Source organism: Theobroma umbraticum, unplaced genomic scaffold, assembly GCF_002168275.2.
Source record: "Theobroma umbraticum cultivar Fairchild unplaced genomic scaffold, ASM216827v3 scaffold_51.0, whole genome shotgun sequence".
In the NCBI taxonomy this organism is placed as follows: Eukaryota; Viridiplantae; Streptophyta; class Magnoliopsida; order Malvales; family Malvaceae; genus Theobroma; species Theobroma umbraticum.
Window position 1 is genome coordinate 5213630 of NW_018397260.1, and position 26667 is coordinate 5240296.

Consider the following 26667-nt stretch of genomic DNA (forward strand, 5'->3'; position numbering starts at 1 on the left):
CAAGGTTGAGGTTTAAGATTTCAAATCAAAACTACCCCTACTTAGAGTCGGTGTCTATCAAATTCAACCAAATTAAACAAAAAAATAAATACAAAACTCATTCTGTTTCCAAATCTAGATTTGTTTATGTCCTTCAATTTTAAACCCTAAATTTATCCAAATTCAATTGATTTGAATTAAATTACGTGAAATCTAAAGATATATAAATTCAAACTCAGATACATTTGAAATAAATGATATGGTATTAGTAACGTATCGGATACAGGCTAAATCGGTTAAATATCTCAATTGAACTGACACCTAGCGGTAAAATTGAGCGCACATGCTAGGCATTTAAAAAGCAAAAAAAAAAAAAAAGGGATGAATTCACAGAGGGCGGTACAAGATTCAAAAATCAGTAGAACTACAAGTGGACAGAGGAAGTTGACGGTTATAATTATACCAGCGCAGCGTGGGACGTTGTCCATATCCTTCTTTTTTTTGGGGTTTTTAAAATTTTTTCCTTGGTTTTAAAATTCAAGTAGAGTAGCTGCTACTCCTACTCCCTCCTACTCTTTCCTACTATATATTTAAGCAATCCCAAAAATTAAAACTAAAAAAGGCAAAGAAAGAAGGGAGAGATCAAAGCAATAGGTGCAAACGAAAAGAAAGTTCCAGATCAAGGGAAGGGAGGGTTAGGGGCAGGACACGTTCGTCATTTCTCTTTTTTGTTTGGCTCTGTCTTTCACTCAGATCCTGTTTCCTTCATTCGTTATCTTCACTCTCTCGAGGCTCAAAAAACAGTGCCTAGCTCTTTTTTGTTTTTTTGGATTTTGGTTGTTGTTGCAGAGGAGGAGTAAGAATAGAGGAATCGAAGGCTCTCTTTTTTGATTTTGTTTAATTAGAAGCATTTTTTTGGTAGTTTTGAGAGTGGAATTAGAGATAACCAAGAAAAATGGAGAGGAGCACTCCAGTGAGGAAACCACACACTTCCACCGCAGATCTGCTCACTTGGTCCGAGACTCCTCACTCCGATTCCCCCACCTCCGCCACTCGCTCCACCCGCCCGCACCAGGTAGTACTTTTTGTAAAACAAAACAAAAAACCTTTTTGCTGGGGAGTTAGTGTTTTTGATTGATATATTTTTTTATTAATGGTAGCCGTCGGATGGGATCAGAAAAGTGGTGTTTGGAGGTCAAGTCACGGATGAAGAATTTGAAAGCTTAAACAAACGGTGAGATCTGCTTCCGCCTTCTCCCTCTCCAAAAAAGGAAAAAAATAACCTTCATTTTTTTTTTTAAAACTATATGAAATCTTTTAAGCTCTACCCCCTTTTTTTTTTGTTTTTTGCGCCAAATAAATGCACTCTGAAAAAGTTGGAGCTATTACTAGAATTTCGCTCTATTGTCTTTTTATTTTTTTTATTTATTGTTTCTGCCATTTTCTCTCTCTTTATTATCTAAAATATTTTTTTTTGAAAAATTTGACTTCAAATCTGCACTTAATTCAAATTCCTCAACTTTGATCTGTTCAATTATTCGTGGTTAGTTTCCTTAATAGCTGTAATTTATCAACTGTTTATTGGTGATCCGTCGGATCTCCGTTCTGATCTAACTGTATCAACGGTTGAAGGAGATCTAACTGTACCGACTGTAACCATTTCTAACGTACCGAATCAATCATGTCTTTTGAATTGGATAAAAGTTCTTACTGCTTGGAATTAGTAGTTTTTATGCTTCGCAAGGTTGGATAATTCAATGTACATCTGCAAATCAGTTAAAACATTGCTTTTTTGTTAACAATGAAATGTCTGAAAATTATCTTATTTTACATTCTCCGAACTCAAAAGTAAAAGTGGGGAAGGCTGTTTGATCCATTCCATCTCTGTCATTCAGGGGATTTGTTAGGATAAGTCGATTAAGGCTTGAAGAAGGATGAGAGGGGTTTTTCACTTTAAGCTGTAATAGAATGAGAAAATGAATATGTGCCTTGATCAATTTTGCATCGTCTACACATTTGGTTTATGCTGTTTATCTAAGTGCCTCTGGAACTGTCATCTGTTGCAATTCCCAGGAAACCTTGTTCTGGATATAAAATGAAGGAGATGACTGGTAGTGGCATTTTTGCAGCCAACGGAGAAAATGATGAGTCAGAACCAGGCAGTGCCAATACCACACCAAACAACAAAACAGGACTACGAATGTACCAGGTATGCTTTCATCTCTTTCATATTCCAATTTTGTTATGAGGATATAGATATCTATAGTTAATAGCTGTGTTTTTAGAACAAATTATATTAGTATCAAGTAATGTTTCATAACATATTTTCATGTTCGGCACTGTTAGCAAGCACTTGCTGGGATCAGTCACATCTCGTTTGCTGAGGAAGAGAGTGTTTCCCCCAAAAAGCCAACAACTCTTCCTGAGGTGGCGAAGCAGCGTGAGCTAAGTGGAACACTAGAAAGTGAGGCAGATGCAAAGTTGAAGAAGCAGCTCTCTGATGCTAAGTGCAAGGAGCTTAGTGGACATGACATCTTTGCACCCCCGCCAGAAATTTTGCCAAGGCCAACAACTGTACGTGCATTGGCATTGAAGGACAATTTTGATATGGGAGAACCTGATACACGTAATGTAAGTGCATATTAAAACTTGTAACTTTCTGAATTTTGTCGCTGCATGAACAAATTGTGTTGTTGGGACTATGGTATACATTTTCTTTTGAGATTTTCTACAAAGGCTTGTAATTGTGGGCAGAACAGCAAATATATACATAAAATTGTTTTAAAAGTGGAAAGAAAGGGAAATAGCTTGTAAAACAAGAACTGTGTCATATAGAGTTTAGGTTTAGATCACTTTTGCAACTTGTTGCACATAAGATAGTTAGAAATCATATGATCATGCTTTGCGAAAAAGGTTTATAGATATGATAATTACAATTCTGTGCTTTAATTTCACTTATATGGAGGCTTACCTTTTACAATTGTTATGTACTCAAGTTTGCCATTTAGTGCTATATGCATCATTAATTAAATTTGAATATCCAACTGGTTGTTGAACTTGGATGTTGTTTTGTAGCCTGCTGAAGGTAGCATGTCAAGTGAGGAAGCTGCGCTTAAGACAGCAAAGAAAATTTATAACCAGAAATTTGCTGAGCTTTCAGGAAATGACATATTTAAGGGTGATGTTCCTCCAAATTCTGCTGAGAAACCACTCAGCGTGGCAAAACTGCGGGAGATGAGTGGCAGCAACATCTTTGCTGATGGGAAGGTAGAGGCACGAGACTACCTTGGTGGTGTACGCAAACCCCCCGGTGGAGAAAGCAGCATTGCTTTGGTTTAACTTCTTAGTTCTAACTCTGTCATTTTGGTCGGCTGTGTCTGGTGTTTTCTGTTATCTTTAGCGGGGGTGTGGTTATATTATTTGACCTTTTCATTGTGGGTTTTGGGAATTATGTTTTAGGTTTAACATGTCAACTTGAGCTATGGGCCTATGCTAATTGCTTTGTTTGTCCATAATCTTGTGTTTCTCTGTCCTGTCTTAGTGAAGGTCTTGGGCTGTTCAGGTTTAATTTTATTTTTTAGTGCTACATTGATTATCATTATATCGTTTGTGTGAGTTCTTAATTGACCTGCATACTTGGACGTATTTTGGTATGCTCTTGATTGAACTTCCGTTTCAATGAATTGACCAACAAAACATCTCAGGTTCAAATCTGAGGGTCAGTTTTTTTCTGGGGACGGTGTCTCGCAAGAGCTATGGACTTATAATGGCATCTTACGTTTGTCCCAATTCCTGGCCGAAATTGGCATAGCTGTTCGGTATTCTAATTTGGCTATGGCTATATATATATATATATATATATATGTGTGTGTATATACATGTTTCTGGAATAGAAAATGTTATGATCACTAACAGTCATTTTATGTCTACCCATTAACCGAGATAGAAAATATGGGGGTTAGTAGGTGGCTTGGTGAGAGTGGTGGCTGGACCTGAGTGCCCAAATCGTTGTCTGACAATCAGCCGTTGGTTTTGGCAAATGTAATTTGTCATTCAACGAGTGCATGAGGATGGATTTTCTGTTCCTTTATCCTTTTGGCCAGGCATTAGCATGACGAGGGCCGCGTTTTTTGTCAATATTTTCTTCTTGGTCACTGCCACCCTGTTGACGTGCTTTTGGGCAAATGCATGGTACAAGCCAGTGGCAGATAGGCGAACAATTTTTCAGTAACAGACTGCAAGTCTTTAATTTGGTTAATGCTCTTTTGCCTTTTCATTTTTCTTTTTTATAATGAAGTTATAAAGTAACAAGTTAAACTATAGGCTATTAAAACCGGTCCGAAGTGGCAGTTGAACCGGTGATCCGGCCACAGGATTGGTGCGGCCTTTATGTTTGATCGTGTAAGTGTTAGCAAATGACCTGATCAAATTCGGTTAAATTTGCGGGGTTTTTTTCTTTTCATTAATTTGCTATGGATCCAAACGTTTAAATCGACTCATATTCATCATATTAAACTAAAATTACTTAAATGCCATTAATAGATTTGACGTAATCTCATATTAAAGAATTATATTAAATTAAAGTCACTTAAATAGTATTAATAAGATTTAAGCCTTGATCTCCTAAAAAACAAAATTTTTTAACCATTAAGTCAAATATTACATTTTTAAGCTTTTTATTATTTACATGCATAAGTAAATATGATATATAAAAATATATCTAAACAAAAAATTAAATATGCGATTCAACTATTAAAATAATAAAACGGTCCTATTTAGTGATCCGATACTCTCTTTGGATTACTTGCTAATCCGGTTTTGATAAATATAAACTAATTGATTAAAAAAATAAACAAATGATTAAAATATAATATCAATTATTTGTTTAAAATACAATAAATTTTATTTGTTTTCTGTATTGTTTTTATTTTTCTATTTTGAAAGCAAAAGAGCAATAACAAAAACACTAATGACACGGAGCTAAACGATTTTGCTGCGACTTAACATTTCAATCCAATGCCTGGTTTTGCGTTTGTATCTGTGGCTTTTTGCTTCTGACTCGATAGCTTTTGCTCCTCAATTTTCCATAATGAAAGAAAATCCAAAAGATTGATTTGGTTTTTGACGAGATCGTCGTGGCCTAGTATCCTCATTTGCTTAAGAGATAAACCCACTGCCTTAGTGTTTTCGAGAAACAAAGCATATGTTTCCCCATTTCGTGAAAAAAGGTGCAGTAGCTGAATCAATGAATGTTGTTGGCATCCGGCCTTTTAGCAGTCCGGGTATTGCTGTGCCTAAACAGCAACATTGGAAACTTGGACGTAGCTCTCAACCGTGACATGGACTGTTTGTATTTTCTTGTGCAACAAGAGATATGCCCTCTGTTTTTGGCTCATTCATCAACATAACATACTACACTATTTTACTCTCTTTTATCCTTTCTCTTAATTAGAATCGTTCTGGGTTGTTAGTTATTTGGTGGGATTAGCTTCACCGTAGATATCCAAGGTGTAACCTTGATGATCGAAACATCTCTATTCCTTAGCCATGGGATTTTGCAACAGCAGAGAATGTCGTAAAATTTCATCAGATCCAATGGCCGCAAAATTGTTTATTCCTTGCTTTCACCAATGGAAGAAAACACTTACTACTTTTATTATAAAAATTTAGGTCAAGTAAGCAACTACTGAGAGAGAAAAACAAGCAGCCTTTATTGCTAAAGAGGTTAGCATTCTGTTTTGGCTATCTAGATAATTATAACTACAAAAAATTAAAAAAAAAAAAGAAAGAAAGCAAAAGCAACTTATTTTTTGTACCAACTAACATCATCTCAACAAAAGAATAAAGAAAAATAAAAAAGCTCTAGTTTAACGTTTCCAAGTAAGATATTCTCTCTCTCTCTCTCTCTTCTCTCTCTCTTTCTGTGCTTTTTTGTTTTCACTCTGTGTAGTGCCGGCTCGCTTCACTGCAATGGCGTGAAATTAAACCATTGCCTGTCCGTACACCATCCTTTTTGTAACCGTCAAGATACAGAAAATCCCATCGTTTTTTTTTTCTTCTTTTTCTCTTTAAAGAAAAACCCCAAAACCAATATCGCCAAAGAGCAATCTTCAACTGAAAAGGAAACGTTTTTAAATTTCCATTGTGAGCTTTCTGTATTCTTTCTCTTTATCGACTTTGTTTTGGGTTTTGGGTTTTAACATTGGTTTTGTGTTTTCTTATAAAAATATTCTCTTTGTATCTATAAAGCTTTGGTTTTTTTTTTTGTTAGTTTTTCGTGAAGATGTTTAAACTGGGTGAGAAGAAGGAGAAGATGATGATGGTAAGGGACATGAAGAGAAATAGTGAGCTTGAAACTTTATTGAATGAGATCCCTCAAGCTCCTGCGTTTCTCAATCTTCAACACCATTCACAAATGAGTGGAGTTTCTCCTTCTCCTTCAAGCTCTTTCTCTAATGGGTTTTCTTCTCCTGAAGAAAGTTCACCGTTTGAAGAACAACAGCGCCAACAACAACACAAGTTTCATCTTAATGGACTCTGGTTGGATTCTAAATCATTACCTGATTCTCATTATAGAAATAAGAATGTCTATGAAAAAACGTTGGTCGATGATGGTTTTGGTTTGTGTGAGAATCTATACCAAATGCATATTAGAGATGAAGAAAGAGATAGAGATATTTCTGGTCGAATGAGGAGATTTGAGAGGGACCCAGACGATTTTGGCTTTAGTTTTGGTGATGTTTCTTCTTATAATGTGGAAAAATATGGTTCATATGAAGGTTTTAACAAAGAGTTTCAATCTTCTCCACAACAGGTTTCTTTGTATTTTGATGGTGATGACCTCAGGTCCACCTTGCTTGGCTTGCCGGCTGGATATGAAAAGGGTGATTCATTGGGGTCTTACACTAGCAGTTACAATCAGTCGAATGGTTTGTCTTCAAAATCTAGTTGGCAAAATAACCCAAGAAACTATCTTTTGGAGCAGAGGGTCGAACAGGCTAGGAGTATGGATAATAGGGGAATTCTATTACAGAATGCTTTTAGTACTAGGCCCTGCCTTGATAATCCTTTTGTTGGCTTACAGCAATGTGGAATGGATGGTAATGTAGGTAGAGCCGTCATTGATTCTTTGACTTCTCCCAGGTTCTTGCACAGTAAGATTCCTCTTGAAGAGAAAGTAGAGGATAGTGTCATCATTCAAGGAAAGGATTTGAAGTATGGTATTACGAACAAGGTACATGATTCATTTAAGTGTCATAAGAAAAAGTCTCTCAAAGAGATTGCAATGCAAAACCTCCAAGAGAAAAGCTCTAAGCTTGATAAAATTCATGGAGAAAATGTGACACTGATGCCAACTCCGTATTCCTTGGCTGAGTTTCAAGGTTGTATATTTTACATGGCTAAGGACCAAAATGGTTGTCGGTTCTTACAAAGGATATTTGATGAAGGAAGCTGCTTAGATGTGCAAATAATATTCAATGAGATTATTGATAACATTGTTGAACTTATGATGGATCCCTTTGGAAACTACCTTGTGCAAAAGATGCTTGATGTATGTACTGAAGAACAAAGACTGCAGATTGTGCTCACGGTGACCAAAGAAGCAGGGCAGCTTGTGAGGATTTCCTTAAACACATATGGGTAATTGCTTCATTTTTCATTTAATTCTTCTTTCTCATTTACTTTAGTGACATTCTTTGTGTTTTGTTACTCTTCCTATATTTGTTGCTAAGTGAATTTAATTCTATATTACAGTACACGTGTGGTACAGAAGCTGATTGAGACTCTCAAATCCAGACAACAGATTGCTCTTGTTAAATCTGCTCTAAAACCTGGAATTCTTGATCTTATCAAAGATCTCAATGGGAATCATGTGCTGCAGCGCTGCTTGCAATGCCTTGACAATGAAGACAATAAGGTATAACGATGAGCGTGAATTAACTTCTGAGCTCTATACTTGTTCCCACAAATAGGCCTAATCATGCACATTCTATGCTTTTTAATTATATTGGGCTACTTAGTATCATAGTTTTCTCTAACATGAAGCATTTTTGTGTGTGATTTACCAATATCTGTTAACTGAGTTGTGAAACTCATTTTATAATATCATCATTGGTTAGTTTTTGTTGATAACTCAATTTTCAACTCTCAAAAATGCATATTTTGCATTCTATAATTTACATCTATCGCAACATATATGTAATGCATTGCATTTCATGCTGTTTACTTGTCCCTTTTTTTTTTTTTTGAGTAGTATGTTGTAGATCAATAAATCAAACAGGATCTGGTTTAAAAAATTTTGGCCGGCAACTGCAGTCTCATTTCATCATGTCAACCTACTACAGGGGACGTCTCTAGTTTATTTTTTTTTTTGAAAGATGGTTTTTATTATCTCTAGTTTATTATATGGACAGATTTCATTTCTGTTTTATATACCAAGTTTGTAATTTCATTTCCAACTGCAGTTTTTAGGAATCAAACTTAATGCCTTATGGAGTGATAATGCATTTTCATTGGTTTGATTGTGCTTGAATGTGTCAGTTGTGTGTTGTCTCTTGAACTTCATATGTCTTGTTTCCATCAGATTTCATCTTGACAATGGTTACTCAAGTCTTCTAAAGAAAATAAGATAGTTATCTTCTAGGTCTTTATCCTATGGCCTGTGCACTCCATTTGTCTCTGGTTGGTACCAATTGAGGGCATACATTGGTTTGATGCAACACATGATCTGAAGATTAGAGGTCACAACAATTTTTCTCATTTGTTTGAACGTATTTCTTCTCTTGGTCAGTGCAGGGTAGCTTTTGTGTGTGTTTGTTTCAAGATATTGTAGTTAAATTTATCTCATTGTTTGGCAGGTGTGCCTTGTAAACAGGTAGAAACTTTTCTGATAGATAGATGCTTAATTACACGGTATTAGCATATTGCCTGGTGCATCACAAGCAACTGGCACAAATTCAAGAAGTCAGTTTGAAGGAATCCATTCCAATTTTCTGGATATTTATTGATAGGAACATTGTTTCTATGGGATGAACCAACCTATAACAGGCAGTAGTAGGATGTAAGATTCAGTATAATTAAACCAAGAAGTAATTTTGAAGATCGCTTAGTCAGTTGGGAGAACCTCTATTAGCTAGCAATTTTGCATAATTGCTCAGGCGCTCTTATGTTAAGTCATGAACTCAGATTAGAATTCTGAACCAGTTTTCTCAGTACCAGTCATAATTGTCTCATAATCTATCCAATATTTACTTCGTCTTCCCCTTTTATTTTCTATGATGTTGATCTCAATCTAGTATGTAGCTTTGATTTACCTCAATAATAAGGATTAATTAAAATGGCTTGCAGTTACCTGATTTCTTGTGAGGTCTCTGATAGTTTTATCCTTGTCCTCTCATGTGCCATTCCTATGTAGAATTCTGCCAGAAGTATGCTTCTTATTCAAGCTGTAGCTTGCAGGCTTTGGTGCATTTCCTGTGTTAAGAAATTCTGTCTCTACTTTGGTGCTATGCATTTTCATATGACCTAATATATACATTTTTAGTCAAGTTTGATTCTTAAACTTTTCCGGTCCTCTGTTTTTGTTAATTACCAATGCAGATTATTTTTGATGCTGCTGCAAAATTTTGCGTAGATATTGCTACTCATCGTCATGGATGCTGTGTGTTGCAACGCTGCATTGCTCATTCCAATGGGCAACATCGAGATAAGCTAATTACCCAAATTTCCAGAAATGGGCTTCTTCTGGCTCAAGATCCTTTTGGGTAATAAGCTATCATTGTTTGTTTGTTTTTTTCTTAGTTTGCTGACAAATAAGATTCCTATTGCTGGTTCTGGTGACTAATTTAGCTTATAAATTTACTTCAATCAAGCTCAATGAGTAAACTTGGGTCAAGCTTAATGAAAAATCAGTCTACTTAGGTTTATATGATTGTCATGCTAATGAATTTTATCATCATAAAAAAACCAGTTGCTTTACTATGTCATTATATAATGTTTTATCATAATGAATTTATCATCAAAAGCTAGTAGTCGAATCTCATGTCAAATTATTGTATGCAAAATTGTTGGCTTTTTATTGCAGTCAATAATCTCTCTAAATTTCTACTCCTAGATAGAATAACAATCTTTCCTCATAGAACGGGGAGATGATTCACATCTTTCCTTAGAGTGATGGGTACATCCTTTGGGCTCGGATGGTCTATTCAGATCAGGTTTCTGAGAGTCATAGATCCATTTAGTAAACATAATCCTTCAGCCATTTCTGTTCTTTCTTCATCATGTCAGATAAGCATGGTATATATGTACTCACTTTGTATTGAGGATACATATGACAAGCTAACCTCTTGAATTCAAAGTGATGCCTGACATGCTTTCATGTTTCAAAAACTTATTGGTAATTACATGATATTTACATCAGATTTATCTAATATTGATGAATATGTTACGCCTGGAATTTTAGCATGCTTATAAGTAGTTAGCTATGAATAAAAATGCAGTCTGCGCTTTATGGTTCAGATTTTGTGTCATATCTGAGCATGTTATTTCATGATACGAGGCAGATTTTGCATTATCTACGATTAGGTATTCCTTCATGTCATTGTTTGTCTTGTTTTCTGTAACATTCATATCAAGTACCTAAGAGACAAAGTCCCTTCAATAAGAACTCTGCTACATGAGAAAGAGACACTGTGAAACATATATGATTGCTTATCTCTAGTAAAATTAATTTAGCTGAAAACATGAATGATTAAGGAGGATACTAGTTCTTTGCCTTCATTTTCTCAGAAGTCTTTCCCATTTTGTTGTTTCATATCATTCCCCTCCAACCCAAAACTGCTTTTTGATCATGGATTTATACTGTAATTCGTTTTGCTCTCTGGTTTGTAATCTTCTTTTTGCTTGTGAAACAGAAATTATGTTGTTCAATACATTATAGAGTTAAAGGTTCCCTCTGCCATTGGGAACTTGCTTTCTCAGTTCAAAGGGCACTATGTTCACCTCTCAATGCAGAAATTTAGCAGTCATGTTGTTGAAAAATGCCTCAAGCATTTTTCAGAAAGTCGGTCACAAATCATCCGTGAGTTAATATCTGTTGGCCACTTTGAACACTTATTGCAAGATCCATTTGCCAACTATGTCATTCAATCTGCTTTAGCAGTAACCAAGGTATGGGAACTTGTCATTTCTTCTTTGCTTTGATAGTATTTGTTCAAATGTAAATGAAATCTCTCATAGTATTCCCTTTAGTCTCTTGTCTAAGTATGTAGCTCTGTGTGACGATGTGTGATTCTCATCATGTAAAACATTGTCTCAAGCAGGGTCCTCTTCATGCTTCTCTAGTTGAAGCTGTCAGACCCCACACGATCTTGCGAACCAGCCCATATTGCAAGAGAATTTTCTCACGGAACCTTCTTAAAAAATGATGGAGTCAATTTGCCAGTGTTGTTGTGCTTCCAAAGTTGCTAGCTGTTCATTACAAATAAGCAATCATGTCCTTGGATTACTAGATATAGAATGTACATGGAATTCTGATGCTGCTGTCCTGACGGAAGGCTTAGAGCTTCAGATGAGTGGATGACCTTCGTGACTCTCAAGGACGTAGAAGAAAATTTTGCTTCTAGTTGTTAATTATGTAGTAGCAACTTGTATTATTCTGTTGTCTTGTTGTTGTCTTGCCGATCCAAACTTTGGATGTATGATATTTTATCACGTTTAAGATTGTGAATTTCTGCACAAATCTGATGCCTGAATTTCCTTTCAGGTTGCATTTTTACTTCATTTTTGAAAATAGAGATACTTAAATAGCTTCTTTGTGGGAGCTTGATTGCATATAGATGTCAAAGTATATTGAACAAAACTTCTTTTGAGAAAACAGATATGCGGATGAAAGATAAAATTTCTCTAGCACAGAATATTTCATAAGCCTTTTGAGGCTTCACTAGGGGGCAGAGACATGTTTGCGAAGGTTAAACTCTGATCGATCATCACTAATTCATATCAGCTAGCATCAGATTTGTTGACTGAAGACACCGTATAATACCCATCAAGAGTTGACCTGATATATTTAATCAAATTAGTAGGATCAAACTTTCATTTGCTAAAACTGTCATTTCTAGCTTCTACTACAAAAAGCTTTAAAGTTTCAATTGATAAAAAAAAGCTAGAAACATCAGCTACTGTATTTATGTGAAGCTTCAACGCCATGGTGATGATCTCAAGCATCTAAATCACCAGCATTATTGCATGATGTAGGAATAAGAATAACTAATGCTGAACATTACCTGCTTCTGATTGATATATGACAGGATCAACAACCATACATAAAATTCTTTAAGCTTAAACATATGCCTGCATATAGTTTTAGGTTCACATAGATAAAATGCTCAAATACCATAAGACAGACAGTACCACATAGAAAAACAGGATAACATCATACCAGACAAGACCACAAAAGTTCAGTCCTAGGTATAATACACAACAGAAAATAGCTCTCATGATAACAGCTCAAGCCTCCACATGTCCTGCGAGTGCCAGAAGCATTTTTTCATAGTCTCCATGAGTGTCCTTGGCAATAGCACGATCCAGTGGGACACTGTTCCTTCGCTGGTACTCATCTGCTATGATCTTTAGATCAACCTCAGCTCTAGTGGTAACAACCCTTGTAAGAGCTCCTTCATCTGTTCCTCTTCTGTTAATCGCCAGACGAAGAACCTTCTCAAAATACCTCTCAGGGCGGACCAAGCACTTCACTGTGGCCCTGAGTAGTGCAAGGAACTCATCCTTAGGGTCAGCCTTCAAGTCCTGCAATAGGAGAGTCAAGCCCAAAGAAACTCTATCAGAGGACAGGGTATCACAAGCATACGAAAGAGCCAATTCTGGAGGCCATAACTAGCCTAAAGCCAAAAGCATTGAAAAACCATATGGAAAAGATGACAAAGTCCTCAGCAGAGGCAGAAGGGGCTGGGGGCACAGGAAGCACAATCTCAGTCAAACTTTGTATACCTTGTTTATATCATTTCCATATTCATTCTTGTAGTGATTCAGAGTTGCATTGATCTGTGCCTTGCTTCTTGTAGCCAAAACCCTGATGAGATCGTCATCATTGTAAGCTTTGTTTGAAATTTTCTCATGGAGTAACTTGGCCTCTGATTTTGCCAGTGTCATGTTCACCTCGTCTCCCTCATATCGGTATGAGCAGACAAGAGGTAGGAGAAGCTGGCAGGAATAAATACACATAAATAAGCAGTTATTCACAACAGAAAACAAACAAAAGGCTTCATTGACCCACCGATATAGTAATAAACAAGGAGACAGTACAAATCTCCGATGAGTGTTTTTATAAATAACCTAAGCATTCCTCTAACCAATCCATAGTTGGGTTATGTATTATTTTCCCATTAAAGCCGCTTCTGCTTGGTCGTGACATACCATTGACTGGTTGCCTGTTCTGACCCATTTAGGTAAGGGTCAAACAATGAACAACACATTCTTGTTGACAAACTTATTTTCCCTCAATGTTGTAAAGCAGGCAGTAACAATTTACCAGTGCATATATGCCAGCTCTCATTTTAAAAGTTTCCCCAGAGCCTTCTTCAGGTAAAAGGAAGAAACTGAAATTTTTATAGGCATAAGTGATGTTTGGTGAATGGAACAAAAAAAGTGTGATAACAATCTGTTGTACTTAAGCTAAAAGTTTTCCTGAAGAGACTATATTTCAAAGTACGGATGTTTTATCACAATGCTAATAGTCTAACAGATGTACCTTTCGGAAGTCACCAGTTGTGTGATGAGCAACATCCTCTTCAAGTGATTTCTTATAACGAGTATGATAAGCCTGCCTTGCATGAAGTAGTTGGTTAGCAGACCTTGTGCAGGCTATTTCCATAAGGACCTGATTGCTTGAAGTCCATCTTTTGGTTGCTTCATTAGCCAAAAATGCATCACGTTCAGCAGGATCAAGAGTCCAAACCAGTACCACCCTCTGACAGATAAGAATTTGGAAAGCAGACACATTATTCATCATTCCAGTCCAGGCAATAAAATAAGTATGTACAGTATTCTCTAACAGTGAATAAAGTAAGTGCTTTCACAAACCGACCTCAAAGTCATTTGAGAGTTCCTTGTCCAGTGCCCTGAGGAGATCTTCTCCATATGTTTCAGCATAAGTTTCTCTAATCAACTTCCTTTGCTCAGCATTTCTGTGACCCAATATAGCTATGATTAAGCCCTCATTAGTTCCCCATCCTGCAGTAAACATCAATCAAAATAGCTTTAAATCAAGATATGGAGAAACTGATGCATGGAAAGACATCTAAATATTTATGACCAAAATAAAATGTGACAATCAAAACTATGCTCCATTACTTTTGTTCGTAGCTATTGTACAATGCGGTAGCTTTTTATTAAAAATCTACTTAGAGGCTCCAGGCAAAAATCCAAATTTTCAATGTTGTAGCTTCATAACAAAAGAGCTTACTAATAAAGAACTCCAAAAACCTATTTTTCACAGAAAAAAATCCATGTTGACACCTAGATTACAAAATCAATATGAATATAATCCTGATCCAGTTTTTAGCTCTTTTTCTGTTTGATCTTTGAAAGTCCAAGTGAACATTATCCATTAACAATGGCACGTATTTGTCTATTTTGTACATCAAAGGTTAAGACCGGGTCCCATATACCAGAACAACTTCGTGGCGTACCATCAGATCATCAAGCTGATCTTAAAGTCAGGGAAAACAGAATTTTGAAGATCAACTAATAAGCCTCAACATAAACAAAAACAGATCAGCAGGCTTCAAAGATCAAGCAACTAGTTTCATCAATATCAAGCCATCGTTTTTAGCACAATCTTCACAGATCTTGGCATATCATCCCGAATCAACCTCCCCCACCTCGCCCCCGCCCCCCAAAAAAAAAAAAAAACCAAAAATACAAAAGAGTTTTTCGTGTAACAATGATAACCATCTTCACTTTCAAAATCAACCCAGGAAAAGGTTGATCGTTTTTTTTTTCTTTTGTAAAGATCAAAGTCATTCTGTAGAGTTTGATCCGATATTGTATCGAGAAAGATCAAAGTCAATAGAGTTAGATCAATGTCAGAAAACAATGAGTACGTAGGAGATAAAAAACCAAACGAAATGAATTGATAGAGGAGAGACCTGAAAAGGCTTTTCTTAGTTGTTCACAATCTTCAGTTACAGATGGAACCGTTGCGGGCACTGTAAGAGTCGCCATTGTTTTTTTCCCTTTCTTTCTCTGTTTCCTGTCTCTGTTCAGAATCGAAAACGAGAAGCTGGTAGTAGTGTGCTAAAGACAATGTACGTAGCTGTCGATATATGCCGTGTCTATGCCACGTGAATAATCTCGACGAATGCAGAAGGCCACGTCGCTACCTGCTAGTGAACGTCTTCGTCGGTTCGGGAAAGTAAAACCTGACCAATAATTTAGACCCACGTGTATCGCAATAAGATTGCTGAAAAGACATTTGCGGTTAATATGATGTGGTTGCTGCTTCTGCTTTCTCCATAAAGAATGATTATAATTGATAAAGGATGATGATAATGTAGATTAAACATATAAATTTATGTTGTAAAATTTGTACTGTTTAGATTAATCACTTCCTAAACAAAGTATTATACGTACTGTTCATATACTCACATTTTAGTGTTCTCAAAACAGTATCCTTTTTCTTTTCTTCTAGATAGTTGCATATTACAATGTCACATTCTGTCTGTTTCTCTTCCTTATTTGCCTTTCAATGTATCAAAATACCCATCAAGTTTTTTTATTAGTATATGTTATTTAATTTAATTTATATATTTAAAATCAAAGTAATTTAATTTTTTACTTTTAAAAATGACTTTAATTTAGTTTATTCCTTAATGATATCTAATTTTATAGTTTGATGTAATATTTCTTGATTATGTAGTATCTATATAATGTGGCATGTCACATAACACTAATATGATGATGTAGTAATTTTAAAATGGCACTGACATGTTGCCATGTCAATGCCACGAGATAAATAAAAAAATTTCAAAAAAATTTGTGTCAAGTCATAAAAATGAAATTAAACAAAAATATATAATATATGGATTAAATTAAATAAAATTGAGATGTTGAGGAATTATATTGAAAATATTTAAAAAATATAAAAATTTAAATAGATAATAGATATATTTATTAATAAGTTAAATATTTAAATATAAAAGATTTATGGTATTAAAAATATATATTTTTTCTTACTTAATTATTTGATTTTATAATATGTATATTAATTTATCTTTTTTACAAAAATTAAGTTTGACTTATCATTTCATAAAAAAATTTTGAAATTAATTTCATACCTAAGGTCAAATTGTATTATGTTGGAATAAAATAAGATAAAAAGACTAAATAATTTTTTTTCTTCTATTTATAATACTACAAAAATTTGAAATTTATTTCACCTAATTTTTAACTTGAATTGAATTCAAATTAACAAAATAAGTTGATTTAGTTACAATTTTCACAATTTACAAATATCTATTTTTTTTAGAATTATTCAATCTTTACCTAATTTACTTTTTATTCAAAGTTTTTTATAAAATGATTTTATTTAAATTTAAATACCACAATCAAATTCTCTAAATTTAAGTTTAAATTATTAATTTGGATCTATAAAAAATTTAAAAATACCAAATAAAATAGTATAAATATTTACAATTATATTTAACTTTATCAACCATAAATGCAATCTTTAATTCAGGAAATTTCAACCTAAAAAATATAATATGAAATATTAAACAAAATAAAAGAATAAAAAATTAAATGGGTTGAGTAGCTCAGATTTTATGACTATAATAAAAAGTTTGTCATATCCAAATTAAGCAAGTTAGAACGAAAAATTATTTTTATAATCATCGTTAACTTCATATCTCACTTCTTCATTCTTTTAAAAGAAAAACTAAATCAATTTATTTTGATAATTTGAATTCAACTTAAGTTAAAAACTAAGTCAAATAAATTTCAAATTTTTGTATTACTATAAATAAAAGAAAAAAATTATTTAGTATTTTTATGTTATTTTATTTCAACATAATGCAAGTTATTCATCTAAATTTGACTTTAGGTATGAAATTTTTTTTGAACTTTTTTATAGGAGAATGCAAACTTAATTTTTACAAAGAAGATAAATTAATTTACATATTTTATAATCAAATAATGAAGAAAGAAAATATATATATTTTAACATCATAAATATTTTATACTGAAATATTCGACTTATTAATAAGTATATTTATCATCTACTTAAAGATTTATATTTTTCAAATATTTTTTTTAATTTAGTACTCGTATTATATATTTTTGCTCAATTTCGTCTTTATGACGTGGTTTTTTTTTTAAATTTTTTGATTTATCATATGATATTGACATGTCAATATGTCAGTGCCATATCATAATATTAGTCTCATGTGGCATTATCATGTCATTATGTCGATACTACATCATCAAAATGTGCTATGTAGTGTCAAAGTTGATATTATCTTTTTTAATGGTAAAATTAGATATCATTAAAGAAATAAATAAATTAAAGTCATTTTTAAAATTAAAAAAATTAAATTATTTTGATTTTGAATATAAAGATAAAAAAAATAAAATGAATAAATACATAAAATTAGTGAATATTTTTACCTTTTTCAATGACTTTGTGTAACAAACCAAACCCATTACATTAGGTTGAACATATGTGGCATTTGGTACTTTACAATACAATATGATTGTAGGTAATGTGATTGCAGAGAAAATAATATTACAGTGTTTGGTATATAAACAAAATAATGATTAAAATGCAAGTAAGATAATATTGCAGTGTTTGGTTTATAAGTACTTTGTTGAGAATATAATGTTAATTTTCAAAATTATCTCTATTTATTAGAATATAAATTTAATATACTTATATTTTTTATTGTTAATTTTTATATAATATCATTTATTAAATATATTTTTAATGTCATATATTTTATTTTATTTTTATTATAATTTTATATATTTTATTTTTATTTTTTAATATAATTTTTAATATTATATATTTTATTTTAATTTCTTATATTTTATTTTATTTTTTGATTTTTATATTATATATTTTATTTAAATATATTTTATTTTAATTATAACATTACAAAATATTTTTAATAAGGTAATAAAGTTTAAAGGTAAATATGTCTTTAAAAATATTATAGAGTGCAGTGTAATGTGATTGCATTGATTTTAAATTGCAGTCACATTATATCCTATGATTGTAATGTAATTATATTGTAATCTTATATTATAATAATTTATTATAAAATAAATATTATAATATAATTTAATTAATTATATTACAAAAAATATACTTTTATTTTTCTCGTTCCAAACACTGTCATAGTGTTACAATGAACGAATCAGGCGCCGAATAGACTCCTTCGGTTTGGATGTTCTTTGGGCCCATGACTAATTCTGTTTTCTTTGGGCCCATGACTAATTCTGTTGTAGGTCTTTACCCAAAATTCAAAACTTGTCTCACGTCCTATTTGCGTCATCCAACCATATGTACAAAGCTCTCATTGCTTATAAATTCAAAAACTAATTCATTTTAAATTGACGTGACTTCACTTAATTGTGTAACTTTTTGTTGTGCTGAAACCTTCTATATGAATTGATGAAAAGAGTTAGGAGAAGAAGAAACAATTCACTTGCTTCAAGTCTATTTTAATTTTAATATTACTTATAGCGAAAAACACATTTTTAACCCAACAACACATTTATTAAATTAGGTATCTTTATTTATAAACTTAAAGTTTTATCTATCTCGAGGTCTCTTATAGTTTTTGAAATTTTAATATTGTATTAACAGAAAAATGAAGCTTAATTTTTTATGGATGACGATGAAGCTTGGGTCATGTAAAGACTAATTCCGCCGTGACTGTCGGCGGTTTTGATTTGCACAATGTGCAATACTGTCATTTTAAAGGAAAAAAAATTACTTGGGGAGAAAGTCAGAATCCCATAGGATTAGAACAATCTGGAATCAATGGGTCGAGTGGTCCGAGAAGCAGCGCCTTGATAAAGTCGATTAACGCTGGTATATTAGAAAAGAGAAGCAGCAGGAAAGAAAAACAAGAGAAAAAACTGAGAGAGGTTGGAGAGGAGAGATGGACATGAGAGGGGTCGAGTTTTTGCCAAAGGAGTACGGGTATGTGGTTCTTGTTCTTGTTCTTTATTGCTTTCTTAATTTCTGGATGGCTGGCCAAGTCGGGAATGCTCGCAAGAGGTACAAGGTTGCGTACCCAACCCTCTACGCCGTCGAATCTGAGAACAAAGATGCCAAGCTCTTCAACTGTGTTCAGGTTTGGATGAATTTTGCTTTGTTATAATAATAGTAATAGTAATTAGAATCGTTTGAAACAGAATCGTTAATTATTGCAGAGAGGGCACCAAAACTCGCTGGAGATGATGCCGATGTTTTTCTTATTGATGGTGTTGGGAGGGATGGGCCATCCTTGCGTGTGCTCGGCGCTTGGAGTTGTTTACATCGTTACCCGTTATTTCTACTTCACTGGCTACGCCACCGGAGATCCCGAGAACCGTCTCAGTATTGGGTTGGGTTTCTTTATCCCTTATTGTCATACTTGGATGATTGTTTTTCCACTGTTAATTGTTGCTAATAACTGCTAACTTCTATCTGCAGGAAATATGCGTTCTTGGCGTTGCTGGGGCTCGCGATTTGCACCATTTCATTTGGAGTAAATCTGCTTCGGCGATGATTTCTGACTTCAGACTACTGCAATCTACTTTGCCATCTTTCTCTGCTTTGGCCTTTTGCTTTTAGTGTACTTGACAAAGGCAATAAATTAGTATGGACTGATATTTGCTTAGTGTGATCAAGTTTATGTATTCAGACAGCCTTCTTATGTTCATGTCTTCATAATACATTTTCAACAGTTGCGTAAATTTCTAATAATTCACTGTTTAAATGTGCAAGCTGGGTGATGATATTAGAACTTCTTATATAGTTTAAAGCATAAAACGTTATAAAACTGGTCAACCTTTCGCCAGTTTCTAAACTTGTTTCCCCTGTTAGGAAGGCAAATTCAGATGCCTGGCGTTGCCTTGCTACATTGGATCAAACCAAGGTACAAAATACGATTGCAGAGCATGGCAATGGCACGTATATAGGTTGCTGGTGAAAACGCAGGGTAATGAATTAGTAAAATGAGAGCACAGAATGAAACCAGGTCACAAGATGTATCTAACGCAACCAGCAAATAGGAAGCCAAAGAGGTGAGTCAGGCTTCAGATTCACAAGCCCAGCTGTGCCAAACTCTTGAAACACCTCAATTTCAGCTTGGGTTTTTCACCGGAATTATTTTGGAGTCTGATTTTAGAATCTAAACATTGCACACTGGAAGTAATATCATTCCAGAAAAACACATAGATAAGTTTCTCACCGGACGATTCCTTATAATTATTGGCTAATTGTAGCCAACATTCAGGGAGTTGCGGCTTCAGCTTCAAGACCAAGCACCTCCCCTAATGTCAACATATGGAATTGCTCCAGGAAATCTGGTCGCGGAATTGATAGATATTGAGAAACTTGTTGCATGGTTGGCCGGGATTCTGGATTGCTATGCAAGCATAAGAAAACTGCCTTGATGAGGAAGACAATATTTGCCACCATTTGATTTGCTGGAGGTGAGATTCGCTGGTCCAGGAGATCCTTTAATAGCAAATGATGGTAAGTTGAGGATGATAGAGATGAAATTAGATCACCTGGATGTCTCCCCATTATTATTTCTAGTGCCACCACTCCGAAGCTATAAACATCACATTTTTCATTCACTGCCATTGTATATGCAAGCTCTGCAAAGAAAGAGATGATCATTGATTGCTGGTGTCATGTATATTTTCTGAGAATAGGCAATACTAATTTTTAAACTCATAGTTGTAATAACATTCTTGTTGATAAATTTAAGTTTATTCCAAATCAAGTTGAAAGAATACAGCCTAAGGTCCCAAACTCAACTACCTCAACTGGGCACCAAGAATAACTATATACTGCTCCTGTTCAGAAGAATATGCTAATCTTCATTTTCATCTTCAACTATGGAATAGGGTACTGAAAATAGCTGAGAAAATTTGGAAATTCCAAGGGCTCTGGAGACCGGCAGTTGTAAATTCCAGAGCCCCAGCAATCCCTAGTTTTCCTGTTAAAAAACAGTATCCAGGGAACTCGAACGCTCAAATTATGTCATTTTTATCAACACAAATTACTAACTTATTGTATCAGCTTCAGTTATGTGCCTCTAGATTGTAAAGCTGAGAAATCTACAAGAAAAAACAAGATGATAATGGAATGTTAAGCTGATAGCAACATTCCATAACACAGTCTAAAACTAATGTTATCTGTCAACAGAAACCAGAACATAGTCAGCCATGCGTCTTAGCATTACAATTTGCAACTTAAATGATGATAGGGAAAGCCACCAACACCACCCTTGTAGGGAGAAAAACGAAACAGGAAAAGGAAGCGAAAAGTGAGAACTGACCTGGGGCTGAGTATCCAAAGGTGCCAGCAAAAGAAGTCCAGTTGGATGAGTCAGGTTTTAGAAGCCTGGCAGTGCCAAAGTCAGAGATGTGAGCCTCGTATTCCATGTCCAGTAGAACATTTTTGCTTGATATGTCCCGGTGGACAATCGGAGCGGAGCAATCGTGATGCATATAGGATAAGGCATATGACACACCTTTTATAACATTTATCCTTTTGATCCAATCGAACTTCATTGCTTTTTCCTCACTGCTTAGCAACATTGCCAAGCTCCCACCTTCAAAGAACTCATAAGCCAAAAAACAGTATTGTGGATGCCAACAAAAACCATAAAGCTTCGCAATGTTGCGATGCCGTATATTAGCTAGCACATGAACCTCACTTGTAAAAGCTTTTAGAATGGTCATCCCAGCTTCTAGTGGTGTGTGGAGTTTCTTAATGGCAAGGACTTGACCTGTTGGCAGCTCAGCTTTGTATACACTTCCAAATCCTCCTACTCCAATACAATGTTTTGAGTCAAATCCTTCGGTTGCTTTAGAGATGTCGGAATGCTCCAGTTTTCGATCATAGCACCATATTGTGATCTGCTCTTCTCTTGATTCATTTTCTTTGTCCCTAAGTCTTTTCCAAAGAAATAACGATATTACAACTATGATAAATAAAAGAGCTAGACTGCCGAAGAGGAGAACTAAGATCAATAGGACTCTGTTCCCCTTTCTTCCTCGAGGATTTTGGCTTGTCGATGGGCAAGGGTTCAAACCAGGGGAATCTCCACACAAGTCCTTGTTATTTCTCAATGATTCAAATGGAGCCTCGCTAAAGGCTTTAGAATTTGGAAGACGACCTTCAAACTGATTATAGGATATATCAACAGATGTCAAACTCAACATGTTGTCAAAAGTAGATGGAATAGAACCAAAAATTCTGTTGTGGGAAAGATCTAATGTTTCCAATCGTTGCAGTTGTGAAAGCTGAGACGGTAGCTTTCCTGCCAAAATGTTATGACTAAGATCTACAATTTGCAGGAATTGCAATTTGCCAATCTCAGAGGGGATATCTTCATTAAATTTGTTCCTACTTAAATTCAAGTAAATTAGATTCGAGCATTGTCCTAGTTGACTGGGAATTGAAGCACTCATACCGTTTGCTGCGAGGCTAAGGCTTCGCAAATCAGATAGCATCTGAATTTCCGGGGGAATTCTACCTGATAACTGGTTATAATCAAGCAAAAGGATGGTCAATGATGTCAACCTTCCAAGTTCCTTTGGAATCTCCCCTGTTAGATGATTGAAGGAGAGGTCAAGTATTTGTAGCTGACGTGCTTCCCCAAGGTTAGGTGATATTTGACCAGAGATGTTATTATTGGAAGATTTCAAGCTTGTCAAATTGTGGCATTGTCCCCAGTTGTCAGATAGCTCTCCAAACAATTGGTTATAACTTAAATCAATGTAATTCAAGTTTGGATGCATGCCAAAACCTTCAGCTATGTTTCCACTGAGTTGATTTCGTTCAAGCTTAACTCTTATTAAGCTGGTGCAATTTTTCAATGTCTTTGGTATGGGGCCCGAAAAATGGTTGTTTTCTACAGTGAGTATCTCAAGCAATCCACCAAGGCATATGTTTTCCGGTAAATTTCCAGTCAATTCATTCTCAGCTAATTGAAAACTTTTGAAATGGGTAATGTTGTTTATTCCTGAAGGAATCGGACCAGAAAGCTCGTTCATAAAAAGGTGAAGTCGGTCCATGTTGCTTAAGTTTCCTATGGAATCAGGAATTTTACCAGTGAGACTATTATTCCACAGTTGAAGCTGATGGAGAGATCTAAGCATTCCTAACTCTGCAGGAATGGGACCAGAGAGTTCGTTGCTAAAGAGGTAAAGAAATGATAACTTGGTCATGTTACCTATGGAAGAAGGGATGGTACCAGTAAGATGGTTCCTTGCTAAATCAAACAAGTCAAGAGCTCTTAGCATCCCTAATTCTTCAGGTATGGAGCCAGAGAGTTCATTGTCACCGAGATAGAGATTAACCAAGTTGCTCAAATTCCCTATAGAAGAAGGGATATTACCTATAAGTTTGTTTTCATGCAAAATGAGTTGAGAAAGTGATCTCAACTTCCCTATTTCTTGGGGGATGGTGCTACTTATATTGTTATGATCCAAGGAAATATGGCCAAGACTTGACAAGAAGCTTAGTTCTGATGGAATACTGCCAGAAAGACCATTGTAAGCCAAATCAAGGAAGGAGAGTTTGGAAAGATTACCAATATATGAGGGAATGGTTCCAAAGAGTAAGTTTTCACGAAGCTCCAATCTAATTAAGTTGGGAAAAGACCAGAAGTTGAAAAAATGAAGTGTACCTTTTAAACTATAATTTCCCAGGCTTATGTTGGTGACGCTGCCATCATTGTTACAAGCAATTCCAACCCAATTGCAAGGATTGCTTCCATTCCATGAAGACAGAATAGATTGGCTTTGGTTATAAAGACTACTTTTCCATTTTAGAAGAGCCTTTGCTTCTTTCGCTGCCTCTATTTCTTGATCTCCTGCTATAGTAGCAGCTAAGGAAGAAGTTGGGGAGAGAAGATAAATTGAGAGGAAGACAAAGAAATAGATTACAAGCAATAGTTTCTGAACAGAGGATGCCATCAGAAGGGATATGGAATCAAACGAATAAGAATACATAGCTGCATGGAGAGGTACTTATTGAAAGCTTGGGGTCAAAATACTCCCAAAAGTATTGTTGTGTTCTAGGCACTTAATAACGTTAATGGACTTCATATTTAGACGGCTGCGAGTAGCTTTCAGAGTTGACTAATTTCGAGAAGACAAGTCCATTGCCATTTGCAGATTTGCTAAAATCTGTTTAATTTAATTTAATATTCTTCTAACAGACACAATGCAAAATAAATTCATTCAAAAATTTTGATCATTAATATTCTGTATGTAAAGAATACATATTACAGTTAAAAATATATATTTTATATTTTTTAATGATTTATATTGTATAAGAAATAAAATTTAGAATAATTAAGGACTATAAATTCAGGAAAGAACGATTTAGAAGCCAACCTAGTCAAACAATCTTAATCAACAGCCACGAATTTAGAATTCCCTTTGTTGCTAAGGTGGCAAATATCTAATTTTGTGACTAGAAAACATGGTTCAAAACCTTAACACCATTTTATTCAGACAACTTTATTATATATATGATGCAAACACGAACATATCTAATACTAAATTAATTCATAAAAATATACCCTTCCATAAATTCTAAAATACATATTATTCAAAAGGGTTTTTTTTTTTGTCCACATCCTAGATATTTTATTAAACGTCATTTATGCGGGTAAGAAAAATTCTTGTGTGTGCAGCCAATGCCTCTGTTACTCAACCCTAATTAACCCATCTATAGCACCAGGGGAGATGAATCACCATTTATTTGTTATGTTATTATATCATCATCAAATTCCAAGTTCGAGACTTTCCATATAGTCTTATTTCCTATATCAGCATATCTAGTTTTCCTTGTCCACCATGTTTTGCAATCTTAAACTGACACGTAGTGAACCAGAACACAATTCACATTTGAATTGCTTTATCTGTAAAACCCTTGGGATTTGTCATGGAACCAAAACGTGTTGAAAAGGCAACTTAATCAAGGCCAAAAATTGTGCCAATCATTGAGCAACTTGTGCAAGCATATATAGTTTTCAGTTTACAAACAAGGAACAGGAAAGTAAAACCGACATTTGTACTGTGGATACACTCAGCGATTGAAAGTCAAAAGTCCTAATAAATACGTATTAATATCTGTATGGTTTGACATTTATTTCGCAAAGGAGACTGACTCACAGCTTTGCATAAAAAAGAAGCGTAATTAATTCAAAGTTTAATTATTTATGGAAATGCAGTCCGTTTAGTTGCATAATGCATATTGGATGGGGAGGTAAATAGCCATGCATGTATTGGAGAAGTATTCTATGTCTTTATTTGAACCTAAAAAAATAAAATATTGATTGCATCTAATTAAACTTAATTGTTCGTAGAAATATAAGTGAGTTACAATTTCTGATGTAGCATATGACATAGTATAATGACAGCTAAAATGAGATTAAAAGTTTTAAATGAAATATAGAAAATAAGTTCCATAATGAGGGCTATCCTATCCTCCATGGATAGGTAGCAATCTTTAAGTAAAAAAAAAAAGGGTTCCATAATGAGGGACTGTTTGCTTGGAAATTAAACTCCAAAGTTGATATGATCATTTCAAACATGGATATATGATCCATGGAAACCTAAACTGTTACATATCCTATTTCCTGTGCAAATTGTGTTTAATAATGGAGTCAATAAAGAATGACACGGCAACATATTTAAAGTAAATTATTGCTCTTAATTAAATTGTAATATATTTTGTATTTGCTTAATTTTTGTTTAAAAGAAAAAGAAACAAGGGGTTGTGTTCGACATTTTCAATCACCATATTCCGTTCTAATTGATGCGCTTGAATGTCAAATACTGGCATCAAGAATTTCAGACTCATCGATATAAACATCTGTTAAATTTCCCAAATATATTTTCACATGGCTTGGCTCTCTTTTGTGCTCATCTTTAGACAATTCAATAGCAAGGCTTTTAAAGGGTCCCATTTCTATTTTGGGGGAACGGATAAAGAAGTCCATTAATAGTATCTCCCATGGGCCTAAGGCTTCAACCAAGATATATCCATGCCCATCACGTGTGGGCCTTTGGGTTCATTCAGGGGCCTTACTTCGACAGCCTTTACTCTTTAGCTGGATTTCTTTGTTTCGAACCATACAACAGTCCATTCCTTGCATCCCGAATGCTCCAGATTAACAAGAGAAATACCACAAAAAATTATTGAATTTATGATGTAGAGATTGAATTTTTAACATTCAGACGGTATAGCGACAAATCTTCTGCAGTAATTATGGTATAGGGCTCAATACTGGTTCGGAAGTTCAGAATTGCATAGCGATGTTAGCCTCTTAAGAAAGTCACCTTTAAGTTTGTTCCCTCCAAAGCCTTGAAATGTTCAGCTTCACTTCCCTAGCTAAGTGTCTAATAGGGGGATATATATATATATATATATAT

The 26667-nt window shown here is 34.5% G+C and overlaps 5 protein-coding genes across 6 annotated transcripts; 3 read left to right on the forward strand and 2 right to left on the reverse strand.

Moving 5' to 3' along the window:
• The first annotated feature begins 515 nt into the window (after positions 1 to 515).
• LOC110417317 (N-lysine methyltransferase) lies at positions 516 to 3624 on the forward strand. The gene is made up of 5 exons (XM_021429592.2): positions 516 to 1054; positions 1140 to 1213; positions 2053 to 2188; positions 2326 to 2610; positions 3055 to 3624. Exons 1-5 carry the CDS (start codon positions 935 to 937, stop codon positions 3316 to 3318), a joined length of 879 nt encoding a protein of 292 aa, XP_021285267.1. The 5' UTR covers positions 516 to 934; the 3' UTR covers positions 3319 to 3624.
• A 2186-nt stretch (positions 3625 to 5810) lies between these two features.
• Positions 5811 to 12142, forward strand: PUM7 (pumilio 7). 2 transcript variants are annotated; one of them, XM_021428787.1, is made up of 6 exons: positions 5811 to 5859; positions 6251 to 7620; positions 7735 to 7897; positions 9580 to 9743; positions 10893 to 11148; positions 11301 to 12142. In XM_021428787.1, the coding sequence occupies exons 2-6, from the start codon at positions 6263 to 6265 to the stop codon at positions 11403 to 11405; spliced, it is 2046 nt and encodes a 681-aa protein (XP_021284462.1). In that variant the 5' UTR covers positions 5811 to 5859; positions 6251 to 6262; the 3' UTR covers positions 11406 to 12142. The 2 variants fall into 2 exon arrangements, with proteins under 2 accessions (XP_021284462.1, XP_021284461.1); XM_021428786.1 differs by lacking the exon at positions 5811 to 5859 and adding an exon at positions 5869 to 6123.
• A 105-nt stretch (positions 12143 to 12247) lies between these two features.
• Positions 12248 to 15324, reverse strand: ANNAT1 (annexin 1). Its single transcript, XM_021428789.2, has 5 exons — positions 15144 to 15324; positions 14081 to 14226; positions 13745 to 13963; positions 12985 to 13197; positions 12248 to 12783 (listed from the first exon to the last, which is right to left on the reverse strand). The coding sequence occupies exons 1-5, from the start codon at positions 15217 to 15219 to the stop codon at positions 12487 to 12489; spliced, it is 951 nt and encodes a 316-aa protein (XP_021284464.1). The 5' UTR covers positions 15220 to 15324; the 3' UTR covers positions 12248 to 12486.
• A 3667-nt stretch (positions 15325 to 18991) lies between these two features.
• LOC110417263 (microsomal glutathione s-transferase) lies at positions 18992 to 19966 on the forward strand. Its single transcript, XM_021429518.2, has 3 exons — positions 18992 to 19352; positions 19432 to 19604; positions 19694 to 19966. Exons 1-3 carry the CDS (start codon positions 19158 to 19160, stop codon positions 19767 to 19769), a joined length of 444 nt encoding a protein of 147 aa, XP_021285193.1. The 5' UTR covers positions 18992 to 19157; the 3' UTR covers positions 19770 to 19966.
• A 3180-nt stretch (positions 19967 to 23146) lies between these two features.
• LOC110417262 (uncharacterized) lies at positions 23147 to 24262 on the reverse strand. The gene is given in 2 exon segments (XM_021429517.2): positions 23147 to 23167; positions 23170 to 24262. Coding segments are annotated over 2 exon segments (1086 nt in total). The 5' UTR covers positions 24235 to 24262.
• Positions 24263 to 26667: the final 2405 nt, after the last annotated feature.